Source organism: Staurois parvus, unplaced genomic scaffold, assembly GCF_062004578.1.
Source record: "Staurois parvus isolate SC_StPar_1 unplaced genomic scaffold, SC_StPar_1.0 ptg000031l, whole genome shotgun sequence".
Taxonomy (NCBI): domain Eukaryota; kingdom Metazoa; phylum Chordata; class Amphibia; order Anura; family Ranidae; genus Staurois; species Staurois parvus.
In genome coordinates this window covers 17,925,733-17,941,268 of record NW_028317827.1, presented here as the reverse complement: position 1 = coordinate 17,941,268, position 15,536 = coordinate 17,925,733, and the positions used below count along the sequence as shown (strand labels likewise).

The following is a 15,536-nucleotide window of genomic DNA, read 5'->3' as shown; positions in this document are numbered from 1 at the left end:
GTCTGTCCCTGAGTAACAATTCTCTGGCACTCAGTAACAATTCTGTCTGTCCCTGAGTAAAAATTCTGTGGCCCTAATTAAAGTTTCTGTGGCCCTAAGTAACAATTCTCTGGCACTCAGTAACAATTCTGTCTGTCCCTGAGTAACAATTCTCTGGCACTCAGTAACAATTCTGTCTGTCCCTGAGTAAAAATTCTGTGGCCCTAATTAAAGTTTCTGTGGCCCTAAGTAACAATTCTCTGGCACTCAGTAACAATTCTGTCTGTCCCTGAGTAACAATTCTCTGGCACTCGGTAACAATTCTGTCTGTCCCTGAGTAACAATTCTCTGGCACTCAGTAACAATTCTGTCTGTCCCTGAGTAAAAATTCTGTGGCCCTAATTAAAGTTTCTGTGGCCCTAAGTAACAATTCTCTGGCACTCAGTAACAATTCTGTCTGTCCCTGAGTAACAATTCTCTGGCACTCGGTAACAATTCTGTCTGTCCCTGAGTAACAATTCTCTGGCACTCAGTAACAATTCTGTCTGTCCCTGAGTAAAAATTCTGTGGCCCTAATTAAAGTTTCTGTGGCCCTAAGTAACAATTCTCTGGCACTCAGTAACAATTCTGTCTGTCCCTGAGTAACAATTCTCTGGCACTCCGTAACAATTCTGTCTGTCCCTGAGTAACAATTCTCTGGCACTCAGTAACAATTCTGTCTGTCCCTGAGTAAAAATTCTGTGGCCCTAAGTAAAGTTTCTGTGGCCCTGAGTAACAATTCTCTGGCACTCCGTAACAATTCTGTCTGTCCCTGAGTATGAATTCCGTGGCCCTAACTAGCGTTTCTTTGTCCCTAAGTAAAGTTTCTGTGGCCCTCAGTAACAGTTCTGTGTCTGTGCGAGTAACAATTCTGTGGCCCTAAGTAAAGTTTCTGTGGCCCTAAGTAACAATTCTCTGGCACTCCGTAACAATTCTGTCTGTCCCTGAGTAACAATTCTCTGGCACTCAGTAACAATTCTGTCTGTCCCTGAGTAAAAATTCTGTGGCCCTAAGTAAAGTTTCTGTGGCCCTGAGTAACAATTCTCTGGCACTCCGTAACAATTCTGTCTGTCCCTGAGTAACAATTCTCTGGCACTCAGTAACAATTCTGTCTGTCCCTGAGTAAAAATTCTGTGGCCCTAAGTACAGTTTCTGTGGCCCAGAGTAACAATTCTCTGGCACTCCGTAACAATTCTGTCTGTCCCTGAGTATGAATTCTGTGGCCCTAACTAGCGTTTCTTTGTCCCTAAGTAACAGTTCTGTGGCCCTGAGTAACAATTCTGTGTCTGTGCGAGTAACAATTCTGTGGCCCTAAGTAACAGTTCTGTGACCCTCAGTAACAGTTCTGTGTCTGTGCGAGTAACAATTCTGTGTCTGTGCGAGTAACAATTCTGTGGCCCTAAGTAACAGTTCTGTGGCCTTCAGTAACAATTCTGTGTCTGTGCGAGTAACAATTCTGTGTCTGTGCGAGTAACAATTCTGTGGCCCTAAGTAAAGTTTCTGTGGCCCTAAGTAACAATTCTCTGGCACTCAGTAACAATTCTGTCTGTCCCTGAGTAACAATTCTCTGGCACTCAGTAACAATTCTGTCTGTCCCTGAGTAAAAATTCTGTGGCCCTAAGTAAAGTTTCTGTGGCCCTGAGTAACAATTCTCTGGCACTCAGTAACAATTCTGTCTGTCCCTGAGTAACAATTCTCTGGCACTCAGTAACAATTCTGTCTGTCCCTGAGTAAAAATTCTGTGGCCCTAATTAAAGTTTCTGTGGCCCTAAGTAACAATTCTCTGGCACTCAGTAACAATTCTGTCTGTCCCTGAGTAACAATTCTCTGGCACTCAGTAACAATTCTGTCTGTCCCTGAGTAACAATTCTGTGGCCCTAATAACGTTTCTGTGGCCCTAAGTAACAATTCTCTGGCACTGAGTAACAATTCTGTCTGTCCCTGATTATGAATTCTGTGGCCCTAACTAGCGTTTCTTTGTCCCTAAATAACGATTCTGTGGCCCTCATTAACAAGTCTGTGTCCCTGAGTAATGGTTCTCTGTCCCTAAGTAACTTTTCTCTGTCCCCAATTATCGTTTCTGTGGCCCTAACTCTGTCCCTGTCCCTAGTACAGAGCGGTCTGCCTCTGTTCAATAACTGCAGGCAAATGAAGAATTCCAAAATGGCCGCTATTTATAGCTCGACCATTACACAGTGCTGGCTGGCTGGCTGCTGATAGGCTGATGCGATCACATGTAGTTGAGGAATGCATTATGGGTCAGCGCGCCTTGTCTGCGCGCCTTCCCAGACATCCCCGCTCCGTCGCCGCACATGTCAGCCGCCATTTTCTGAAAAATTTCGATTCGTGCGTCCGAATTAGGCTATTTTTCGGATTCGGCACGAATCGAAATTTTTCCGATATTCGACTCGAATTCCACTTCGGATACTTCGATTCGCTCATCTCTAATAGTAACTTTATAAATACAATCAATATATTAAAATTGCGAAAGTAAATTCTTAAAACCTATTTTTCTTTTTTATAGGGTAAAAAGGGACGACCAGGTGATGATGGTGCTCCTGGTCTGAAAGGTGGTAAGGTACGGTATTTTTATTTCTATCTAGAATTTAAGAAACAATAGGTAATGCTGGTTGATACTGCATTTTTATGGAACACCTGGAGTTCTGGATTCAGACCATGTGCCTTCCGATTTATGTATGTGTTTACAGCTCTTTACAGTTTATTGTGACCCTGAGCCAATGTAAAGCTAGACATAAGAAAACACCTTCAAAAGAAGTAATTTAATAATTACCCATCTCATCACTCATTTCTCAGAACTTTGCCCTGTTTAGGAGCTATGGACTCCACAGAATCTTCATATCTGGCACTTGCGAGATTCTTGGATGCCCGTTCACTGCGGTTTCATCTGTCAGTATATTACTACTGTGTTCTGTAGTGATATAAGCGCTGGTAGATGGATCAACACCCAGGGGAATCTGGATGGAGTGTTTCTCTTTTAAATACATAATTTGCATTATATTTAAAGTAGAACTATAGACATAATGTTTTTTTTCACTTTGGGTAAGGGAGCGTTATAACCCCTGTCAGTTCATATTTTGCCATCGGTGTCCTATTGAGGAGATTTCCCTTCATTTCCTGCTCCGTAGCCAAAACAGGAAGTGTGATGAAATCCCTGCAAATTATGGGAATTCCATGAGAACCCCCAGGTCACCAGAACTAGTGCCCCCATTGGAAAATTTCCACTCTGTTACTTTTTTGGGGACAACCCAAAATTTGGGATTTTCTTTTACTTTCACTTTCAGTGATAATGATAATGGTAAAGAGGACAAAAAGAGAGGGGCAATCTCCTTGACAGGGGTACAGACAGCAATAAAAACGGATAAGGGTTCTAATCTCCACTCTGTCCAAAACTAAAAAAGTTTTGCCTTAAGTTATACTTTAATATGACTTAGCTTAAAATATTTTAAGGTAACAACAATGCTGAAGTAAAGGCATATTATGGTTTCTACACATACAAGTGTTGATTTTCAGACCAATCCCTGTGTCTCTGTGTAGTGCCCTTTAATCTTAGGTCCAGCTATACCCAGACATATACTTTTGCTAAGATTAGGCCCTGGTCCTTATCAATTCACTTCCTGCGCTATCCCAGGGAGATTAAGCCCTCTTAGTTGTTATAACTGGACTACATAATTATTTTGGGGAGAATAGAGTAGGCGCAGGTTTGAGTGGTTTAGGAAAAGACAAATGGGCAGGACTGACACCAAGAAGTCCACAAAAATGCAGTGTGTTTTCAGCCCACAACAGGGCTTATAAACTGAGTTAATCTCTGGCAGATCAACATGTATTTTTCTGCATTTGCAGGGTCTTAAAAGGGGATAAAACAATGGAACATTTGCATGTATTGCATATTTTATTTAATTTTTTTGCCCTATGTATAGAAAGGATTCATGGGTGATCAACTGGCACCATGTGAATTACATGTATTTGGTACTTTTAAGGTGCTAAAATTAAAGCAAGAATACCATAAAATACTTTATAATATAGAGAATTTTCTCAATAAAACAGTTTTTGACATAAAATTGAATATGTATGATTAACATTACAGAATGTCTTTATTGTTCAAACAATTCTTTTTCCCTTTTGACTACTGCTTTCTACCCTCCTATCATATTGCCTATACATCATTACATAACTCATTTTTAGTGGAGCATTCAGTAATTCTAGCAGAAATACATTCCCTTTAGATGGGTAGAGTAAAGGTGGTGTTTTTTTTTTCAATGTGTTTCGCATCACAGTTCATCAGGAAGATAAATAGGGGAAATATGTAGTGTCATATATATCATCAATAAGTATCTAATAGTCAATAATAAACAAAGCAGTAATTGCTTTTACATGGACATACAATATATTTAACTGGAGAACCAGAGGGTGCCGAAAACCTCAACCAAAAGGCAACCCACTTTCCTTACAGGGTCAACAAGGGACCGCAAGGGGAGAAACCTGAACCTCTGTCTACAACATAGATATATAACAATTACTTATTAGGCAACAAACAGACAACAATTAATCCAGGTGACCATAATGAGATGATGCTAAATGTTTACAACTTACATTCTGGTAAATAAAAGCATAAATATTATAAACGTTTTTACTGTTTTAGGGCTCGTTCACACTTGACTGTTTTACCAACGCTTGCCAAACGCCCCTATAGCGGCGTTTGCGGAGTGTTTTTTTAACGCTCGGCATGCGCGGTTTAGCTGCGGTTGCTAGGCATTTGCCGAGCGTTAAAAACGCTCCACAAACGCCTATAATGAAGTTTAAATGGTGTTACCGCTCCGCAAATGCCCCGCAACACCCGCGGCACCATAGACTAGAATAGGAGGCTTCAACTCCTCCTGACTCGACCAGAGGTGTCCGTTTTTCTGCGACGCTAACGCTCCCGTTAGAACAGCACCATGTGCTGCAATGTGCAGAATTGTCAGAGGCGTTTGGGAAGCAGTAAAAATGCTTCCCAAACGCCTCTCTGCCGCCTGCACACAACGCTAGTGTGAACGTAGCCTTAGTCTTGGCACCTCAACAGTCTAAAAATCCATGTATTTCTGTTTGCCCTAACATACACTTTAAGGAACAATGCCATTTATTAGAGGGCAAAAATACTTTTTTTGTATTATACATCCTTTGTGATAATAACTTTGTACATTACAGGGAATTATGAATGCCTGCTGCTGTATAATAAAGTATTCTGTTTTTTCCGTATTTGTTTATTTGCTCATACATTACCATGGCAGTAATGCAAAGAATATGGATCAGCAGTGTGCAGCATGTGAGTTGGAATCTAAAACTGGGCCTCAGACTATTGGATCTCTAGCAGAAAGAATGTTAAATATCTCTGATTTCTGTACTGTTCAAACATTATTGAGTTGGTTAATGAGCATTGGGTCTTTAAAGAGGATCTTCAGTCCCCCTACAAAAATCTAAAAAGTCACCAGCTACAAATACTGTAGCTGCTGACTTTTAATAAATTGATACTTACATGTCCAGGGATCCAATGCTGTCCTCACCTGTGCCGGTTCTTTGCCGGTTTTCGGATCCCCGGCAACAGCCATGCTAATTGTGGGAAGCAAGCTGTAACCCCTTGTAACCGAGCTATGCTGCACCGTTTGAATGATCCTGAAGCCTCTTGGGACCTGTGACATGTTCCAAGAAGCTGCAAGCAGAAAAGGAGGGTGATCTTCCGCTTGGATAGTCTAGGCAATCCGGGTGGAAATGCGGAGTTGGTACCCGTCAAAACAAGGTACCCACTCCCCCCCAAAAAAGTGCCCAAATGTTAAAGATGAGGGGGAGGCAGAAAAGCGTAACTTCCCTTTTGGAGGTGAAGCTCTGCTTTAAGGTAAGCTCTTTTTGGAATTACATCTAAAATGAAAACATGGTGCTTTTGTCTTTATTACAGGGAGAATCTGGACTTAATGGCATTCCTGGAAGAGATGGACTTGAGGTAACTGTATAAATCTAACATAATATGGGCAGGTTATAAATGACCATATACAGTAAATAATATAATTCTTCTAATCTAAAGGATCCGCACAACAAAAACAGACAATTACGATTTAAAAAAATATTGTATATGATCTAATAGGTTTTGCATGCCTGCAGAGGGCATTATGAGGACTTTTAATTAATTTGATAATGTGCAGAATGCAGTAAGAGGAACCGGAACGTGCAAAGGTATGCAAGGACACCCAACACACCTAGGTGGACTGGAACAGAGTTCCAAAAGCAAATACAGAATATTCCAGTGGGACCACTTAATTGTGAGAGAAGCTTTGCTCTAATTTACATTACTATGAAACCTAAATATTTGCTGTTACTTATTTGAACAGCTCACCATAGATGTGATCATAACATAAAAGGCTAAACCCCGCATAGGCACTGTTTGAATCTTGTCCCCCATCCCTCCCCCAAGATTATGCCATTAATGGAAAATCTATATCTTGAGAATAAACTAAGAGGACTGGAAATCATCCATGGACTCGCCATGAGGGCGTTACCATGATTTTTTTTTACAATTTTGAATAGCATTTATTACACTAATTCAGCTTAACCATATGGACTGCACTTTTCTTTCCTCAAGTATCAGAGATCTTATGTGTATTTTTGGCATCTAAACTGGGACTGCCCAGTCATATGTGCATGCTGGGATTGGGATTGGATAGCATCCTTCAATCCAAAAATTCAGAAATTTCCAGCAACACGCCTTCTGAAAGTATAAAGAAGTGTATATGACACACAATTGCAATCAAAACAAATATGACTACCTTAGTCATCAGAGTTATGATTCTGATCTTTTCTTTTTCTTTTTAGGGCAAACCTGGGTATAAAGGAGAGCCGGTAATGTATTGAGTTTATGATTACATATAATAAATGCAGGGGGAAATGTGCATAGTGTGTGTTCAAAGAAAATGCTGTTGAGGATATGCTAAAGTATAAATATTTAATGCACAGTGGCCTCCACTGTAATAATCAATCTGGAGTTCATTCTGAATGCACATTGTGCTATTTGTAATTGTTCATTAACCACCTTCCCTCCAGAGGATTTACCCCCCTTCCTGACCAGGCCATTTTTTGCAATACGGCGCTGCGTTAATTTAACTGACAATTGCATGGTCATGCAACGCTGCACCCAAATGAAATTTATGTCCTTTTTGTCCCACAAATAGAGCTTTCTTTTAGTGGTATTTGATTACCTGTGTGGTTTTTGTTTTTTTTGCTATAAACAAAAAAAGGCGACAATTTTGAAAAAAAAAAACATTGTTGAAATTTTGCTATAACCATATCCAGTAAAAAATTTTTAAAAATCGAATTTTGTCATAAATTTAGGCCAAAATAAATATATATATATATATATATATATATATATAATCCCAATACATGTAAATTATTTGGTTTACATGAAAGTTATAGCGTCTACAAATGGCGGTATATATACTGAATTTTTAATTTATTTATTTTATACTAATAATGGCGGTGATCAGCGACTTATAGTGGGACTGCGATGGGCATTCTAACACTGGGGGGAACTGACTAACTGCCACGGACATCCCAGTGACACTAATAGAGTGATTAGTGCTAATAAAAAGCACTGACTCTGTACTAATGACACTGGGCAGGAAGAGGTTAACATCTGGGGCGATCAAACTGTGTGCTGTTTTACCATGTGTGCTGTGTGTGTTTTACTAGGGAAACATGCTGCTGTGTATTTTTTTGCTGTGCAGAGAAATACACAGCAGCATGTTACTGCTGGCAGGAGAGGGACCTGTGTTGTTTACACACAGGTCTCTCCCCTGTCAATGTTTCTTGGCGATCGCTGGGTGCCAGCAGAGAATCTCTGGCCGGGACCCGATGATTGACATATGTAGCTGTCAATGGCGGTGCAGGTAGGGCGGCACATGCGTGCGCCCCCTACCCGGAAATGCAAAATCACATATATACGTGATTTTGTGCAGCCCTGCCACCCTGTAGCAGCATTTATGCTATAGGGCGGTAGAGAAACGGTTAAAATTCATAAAACCACACTGAAAGGACTAACTAAAATGCACTGCAGTAGTAAAAACATACTCTTTTGAGAGTAAAGGTTTCATTAGGCATATTACTTTTTTTTCCTCTTAGGGTGAGAGAGGCGAGTGTGGAATTCCTGGCATCAAGGGTGATCGGGTGCGTAAGTAAACAAGATTGGTGACAGTTATTCCATGTGCTGTGAAATAAAAATTGGCAGTGATCCTACAGTAGGTAACTGTAATTAAAATTGTGTTGATTTGCTTTTGTCAGAAAGCTCTGAAATAAATCGGCAGCCATGTGTGCCACACTTACAGATAGCACCTCACTTCTGTTACACGCAATAGGGCTGATTTACTAAAGGCAATCAGGCTGTCCACTTGGCAGGAGAGTTTTTCCTTAGCTTAATAAATGAAATGAAGCTCTGCTGACTTCCATAATCCAATCATGTGCAAGCAAAAATATTATTTTGTTAAATTTTTCTTGCACGATTGGGTATTCTTGCAAAGTCAGTTTTCACCACATTCACTAAACTAAGGGAAAGTTCTCTTGCAAAGTGAAAATCAACCCCGATATCTCATGCACATTCTACACACAGTGTCTTATATTGCTCGACTACACGCATTGAGACATAACTTTCAATCCTTTCTGCCCTACATGCAGTGTCTCATACGTCTTTTCACACACCATGATGTCCTTCTTGCCCCAAGAGTAGTTAGAGTAACTCAACAATTTAAAGAGTCCCAGTCAGTCTGAAAAAAACTATCCTTACTTCCATGTTTGGTGACCCATCCTCTGACCCCAATGTCACTTTTGTGTTCCGTATACCTCACGGATTTGATACAGTTCTGCACCCTTCTCTATTTTGGATTAATTTCAGCAAGCAATATATAGGACAAGGTACCCAGCTCCTTTCCTCATGGTTGTCACATGCAGCTGGGCCCCACCTACAAACAGGGTCTTCAGGGCATCACACTTGCTCTCCACCCAAACAAATGCACTGTTCTCACAAATGCAGGTTCTAGACCTTGCCACCACATCTCCTGGTTACTGTACACTTTAACCCCTAAATGTCCAGAGTACTCTTAGATAGACCTGTGTTTTTATGGTCCAGATAGAATCTCCAGAAGTCCAACTGACCACCACAGACCCATGCAATATGGAGGCCCAGGGCAGCTTATGCATGTTATATGAGGGGTTTTTCTTTACCGCCAGGCAGGGGACTCCTTTTCCCTTTTCATCACCCACTCGTGGCTTGCACAAGTAAATGCATATACTTCTTCTTCCCAGGCATTGGCTGTACTTAACATATTACTCCAGTAGATCACCATACAGAGGCTTTTTGTTTGCCATGATACCTTCTTTACTTGCATTAGTATAAAAAAAATTATCTTCCAATGGCAATAGACTTTTTTTGGGTAATGTCAATAAAGATCATTTCAAATAGTCACATCATTAAACAACATTAGAAAGGAGGGTGTAATCACTCACATACCAAAAGTCCATTTTCCTAGTCCTTGTTCTGAGGCCTGAGCACTGTAGTCATTCCTCCCCCCTCCGCCAAAAGAAGAGTTCACACAAACCCTCTCCCAGATGTACTCTCCTCTGTGGCTCTAAGCTGTCTCTACCTCCCTACTCAGCCAGCCTTTTAAAATGGAAAGCCATGACATCACATCTCCACCTCTAAGGAAGAGCTAAAATTAAAGGGGACCTAACACCTACAAATAGACTAGTCGGAGAATTCCCTAGTGTTTTCAAAAGATAAGATTTGGTGTACATTTGGTCTCTTGGACTCCATCGACATGTGATTTCTGGTTGCTGTGGGGTACAGTAAGGATTATCTCAGTGTGCACCATTCCAAATTCATTCACAATAACATTTTTATTTTCATCTTTTAGGGTCCTGAAGGTCCTACTGGTCCCAGAGGATTAAGAGGCGTACAGGTAAGAAAACATTTTAGATGATCTATGCCCAAAACACTGCACAACACGTTTTTCTGAGGTTTTGTAGAATTATACTGAAATAATCGGTCACATTAAAATATGCATATTACAAGTAAACCCACAATCTTTAGTTAGGATATCTTCCCTCTTCTCCTTGGGGATACCATAGTATTGGGACCACTTTCCTACTAATTCCACACAGTGTACTCTATCCTGGCCCCCAACACCTTGAGGACCCTGCTACAGGACCTGCAGAAGATGGTCCAGGGAGACAGGGCAACTACAGCTTTTCTTCACGTACTCTGTACCACCTTGCCTAGGAGTTCAGCCATGCAAAGCACCACTAACTCCACCCATTACATCACTAGGGGAGGAAATTCTCTAAAAGGGGATCTAACACCTGATCACAACTTTCCCCTTACCATACCATAATGGTAACAGAGCCACCTAGTGGCAGGCAAGCTAACTGCACCTATATACAAATGGTTACAGATTGCTTGGGGAACCTGTAGCTGGGAACCCTGTTAGTCAGGAGCTGACTTCAGTTTAGTTTGTTGCTTGTTAGTTTCCTACATGGTTTGCCGCTGCCACTGTCATTTGACTGTGCCCCCCTTACAACATATATGTATACTGCATATAGAAAAATGTTTTGGCTGAGTACAGTAGTTTGTATGGCTCACTCATAGAACCCAGAACTAACACTTTTGTTCATCTCAATGCCATATAGGGTATTCAAGGACCTCCGGGAGATCAGGGACCTGAAGGACTGCAAGGACAAAAGGTAAGGAAATATTATAAGTGTGAACATAAAGACTGGTAATAAAGCAATGTCAGTTTTATGGAAAAAAAAGCACTTGTGAGAAAAACTCATGCATTTGAATCACATAAAATTGATGGCCAAGGAAATATTGTAGTGGTTATAGTACTAGTATACATAAATTAAAATCCTTAACTATCATTGACAGTCCTGCTACAACAAACTAACAAATGGCAACAGAGGCTGAGCAATATTAACCTAGTATTACCCGAACAGGATGTTTCTTACAGCTACAATTTATGTTGTCTAAAGGGACTTGGGGACCAACATTCAGTCTCTTTTACCATTTATTGGTTTAACGGAGTTGAATCGTCTTACTGGCTTGACATTATTTCTGAGTATACTGTAAGGCTACTGAGAACTAAAATCAAGCTTACTTCCATGCAACTCATTTCATTTAACAGATGAAAGCTTCTATTCTGTATATGGATGTTGGGATTTTGCGTTAAAGTATATCTAAACCCAAGGATGAAATAATAATATTTTGCAGCTTTCCAGCCCTTTTAAAGTTTGTATTAGTTTTTTGGGGATTTGATATCTTTATTTTCACCTGGAGATCCTGCCAGTAACAAACTTCCTGTCCTAGGGTTACAATGCTCACTCACTGTGCTATATCTATGGAGGAGCAGCAATGTCATCTAGAACCGGAAATTGTTGTGTTAGGACAAAATATACACTATAATACCTGCTGATCCTTTCAGAAATCTGTTATTCTTGTAACTTACTGTGCACTGAACTAAAATATCAAACAATGCTATCAGCTCTTAACAGACAACTCTGAGAACTCCTTAACACCTCCCTCTATGTTACAGAAATAAGGAGAGGAGTGTTCTGTAGTCCTAAGGTGACAGCACTACATTACAGTAAGTGAGCATCGCCATTCTAGGACAGGACATGTGTTACTGCAAGATAGGAAAGGGTTAACGTTAAGCTGGCCGTACACAGTTACTTTTTATATCTTTTAGACAGAGGGCTGAATGAAAAAACTAACAGATTACTCCATCTGCACAAACAGGGTGAATAAAGGAATCTTACACCAGCCGGGACATTGTATTCTGACAGCAGCACCCTGGTCAAGGCAAATTTTCCAACATGTCCCTTCAACAGAAGACGATCAAATGATGGACTTCTGTTGATTGGGAACAGCCATATACTGATTGAAATTTGGTGGTCCCTGTAGAACCAGCCAAACTTTGGTATAGCCAGTTTTAGAGCTTCTGTAAGATGTTTACTGCAGCCTGTATACCCATTAAGCAGATATTCCCTTAATTTCCTGTCTGAAGACTGGGCAAAAAATGAGAAGAATCCTTCATAAAGTAGAAAGAAAACCCACTTTGGAACGGTATCACCAGTAGTATGTCCCAGTTAAGAGAGTTCCCTTCATGTGTCAATAGGACAGGAGATGAGTAGAAATCTCAACTGGGACACAGATAGCAAAAAGGAAAAAACAAACAAACCTAGTAAAACAAAAATAAAAATGTCACCCACTACTACTATTATAAACAACATTGTAATTAGTACAAATATATTGACTGTTTATATTTTTCCATAGGGTGATAGAGGTCTCCCTGGACCACCTGGACTTCAAGGAGAAACAGGGATAGGACTGCCAGGTCCCAAGGTAACAAATAACTGAACTATTTGACTTCTGATCCCCCTAGACACAAGACTATTGTTGGATGTGTAAGAACACTCTACAACTAAGGGATACGTGTATAGTGTGATTATCTATGCATGGACATTACATGGACATCTCTGTAGTTCACTTTATTGCAGGGAAGCAATCTAGTTTGGACAATATACCAGATCCCCTGAGTACCAACAAGTAAGAGTATTGCATACATAGACATTACAGGGTTTCATCTTCACACCAATAGATTATATATTAATGCCATGGAATATGATGGTGCAATGTGAATCAATCATAGTAACAGTAACAAGGCACTAGGCTTAATTATGCCATTCCTATGCACTGGACTTTGGAACTTTTTCCTTCCAGCAGTTTTTCTTAGTGCATAAGCAGCCTTATTTTCCACATCATCCGTCATAAACCTTGTCAGTCTGAAAGTGAAGCAGTAAGTTCTAACCCAGCTAAGGTTTCAGTGTGACTGATATGGTTTACTGATGGAGAAAGAAAAAAAGAAACACACTAAAGATCAGTTTATGGGGAATGAAAAACTGGGCCAGGTGTCTAGTTTTCTTGATCTCTGATGATAGTAATAATAATAATAATAATAATAATACAAATGTAGCACTACCTCCTTAGGAGGTGCTGAGTTTTGGGTCCTCCTCTAGTCCTGCACAGCCGGGCAATATGCATTTTCCACACACAGACTTGCATTCAGGAAACAGTGACCAGTCCTTGAGCTTGTTCTTTTTTCTTCAAATTTTATTAGGGGGATTTGAACTTGGATGTGGTAAGGTAAGGGGTGTATGGGATGCCCAAGGGAATGGCAACTGAGGACAATCTTCCTGGAACTATGTACAAGTCTCTATAACTGCAAACATCTCTTCTGGAGAGCTAGCCAGCATCTTCAAGTGTACCACCCCAGACCCTAGATATTCCTCTATCCAGCTGTACTGGGTGAATCCCTGGGTGCTCCTTCCCCTTACTGGCCCAGGGGTTACAGGTCTACTCACTCAGTCCTTTGTCTGTGAACTGATGGGTCGGTGGCTGCTCTCAGGCCTTCTGCTGGGCCGCTCCTTCCCTGCTGCCCAGATGGCCCTCTTTCTGGGGACCGATGAGGTCCTGAGCTTTCCTTCTTTCCAGCTCCTCTGCCTGTAGGTGAGCTCCTTCCCATCCGGGCCACCTCCCAGGCTCCTACTCTCCAGCCTCTTACTTCATCTTGCACTCAAACTCTCCTGCTGCTGAGCAGGCTCTTTCACATTTAAGGGCAGCCTTGTCCCCATGCCAAACCTCCTACTTGGGGATTGGCCAGGGTCCTATAAGTGTGCACGCCAGCCCCTTCTCACCCCTTCTTCTTGAATCCTCTCCAAAATCTTTAGAGCAGGGGGAGGTATCAAGGACCAGACCTGCAGAGCAACTAGACTCTGACCCAGATTTGATCCCCCTCTGACTATCATCACAGGCTGCTACTCATCCTCTAATAATTGAACACTAGCTCCCCCTAGCTATCTAGGAGGGTGCTACAAAAACAGCACAATATGTTGTATTTCCCTGCTTGGGTAACACTCAGTGTCACTTTACTTTCTGTTATTATGGGTGTACTATATGATTGTTTATCTAAAACTTTAAAAAAGACACATTCATTCAGAACACTTCACCAAAATAGTTACACGGTGTTCCACTTTAGGACCATTATACATATTCCATAGGTCCATTTACAGCCTGTTCCACAACACTGTTAAGAGAGCAATGCATGTATATCTTACATTTCCCAAATTATAAGAATTACTTCATATCATATCATAGGGTATAGCACATGGGGAGGAAATGCTGTTCAATGTTAAATCTTTGAAAATGCAACAGTGATTACATCTGTATATGGCTATGTGTAATAACATTTTTTTTATTATTTGCTCTCTTTATGTATTTAGGGAGACTTTGGAACACAAGGAAGACCAGGACCAAGTGGTCTGCCAGGAATTGGAGAGCCTGGACCACCAGTGAGTATTTTAATGTTTGTTTGTTTTTTTTGTCAAACTATCTGCATTGTGTTTAGAAAATTACTTTATTCTAAATATCCAACATGCGTAACTAGTTTTTTTCTGAAAGATATAAGTTATGAAAATCTGGGATGCAATGTTAGCCAGAAACTTTCAAAGACTTACAGTATTTTACCTGGGCAAAAATGTTCATAGATGGCTCTCTCAAGAGGAAGATGAAGCAATAACTGGACAGCAAACATCCCTGCCAAACGTTTACCAATCTATTTGTATCCTAATTTTACAATCTCATGAGTATACTCATAAGTATCCAAGACATAATTCAAAGGTTTGAAACAAAGTGGACACTGTGGTAATCTAACAGCCCTTCAAAATTTTAATTTGTGAATCCAGAGGTGCCCCTGGTCTGTTAGTACCTTGGAAATGTATATGTATGCCATTAATTCACTATCCTGATTTTTTCCCCCTTTCATTGTATTCAGTACCCACTAATAACCAACAGGTGGCACTCACCTGGCAAACGATCCCCTCCAGTGTTGTGCTGTCAATGCTCTCATTGGCACCGGCGCTGCCATCTTCTCTTCCTTCCAGGTTTTGAACATTTTGTTGGTCTGGCCACTATTTTGCCACTCCTGAGCACTAGCTTGGGAGTCAAATCATCATGGCTAAAAGCAGTGCTGTTGATGTACACTGAGCTGCACATGTGTGGCTTAGTGTACTTAAATGCTAACAGACACAGAGAGAGGTTTATGACAGTAGAAACCAATTGGGTCACTTCTGTCATAAACGTTCTACTTGTTGGTGTTTTTTCCTTTCTTTAGGTTCAATTCCATTTTAAAAGTAGAGGTGCATTTTTTATGCATTCATACCAACATAATTTATTTCAGGTACTTATATAGTGCTGTCAATTTATGCAGTGCGTTTACATATGTATTGTACATCAGTCCCTAACCCTCAAGGGATGTACAATCTAAGGTCCTTAACTTATATTCATACAGACACATACTAGGGCCAATTTAGCCAGGATCCAGTTAACCTACCAGCATGTCTTTGGAGTGCGGAAGGAACCTGGAGTACCT

At 40.7% G+C, this 15,536-nt stretch overlaps 1 protein-coding gene across 1 annotated transcript in view; it reads left to right on the top strand.

The window, feature by feature from the left end:
- The window catches only part of COL28A1 (collagen type XXVIII alpha 1 chain), a 112,994-nt gene that overhangs the window by 48,686 nt on the left and 48,772 nt on the right, over nt 1-15,536 (top strand). The window contains exons 6-13 of the mRNA XM_089660420.1: nt 2,543-2,596; nt 5,969-6,013; nt 6,880-6,906; nt 8,185-8,229; nt 9,969-10,013; nt 10,741-10,794; nt 12,383-12,451; nt 14,389-14,457. Of these exons, the coding sequence (XP_089516546.1) occupies nt 2,543-2,596; nt 5,969-6,013; nt 6,880-6,906; nt 8,185-8,229; nt 9,969-10,013; nt 10,741-10,794; nt 12,383-12,451; nt 14,389-14,457 (408 nt within the window). The remainder of the gene's footprint in view (nt 1-2,542; nt 2,597-5,968; nt 6,014-6,879; nt 6,907-8,184; nt 8,230-9,968; nt 10,014-10,740; nt 10,795-12,382; nt 12,452-14,388; nt 14,458-15,536) is intronic.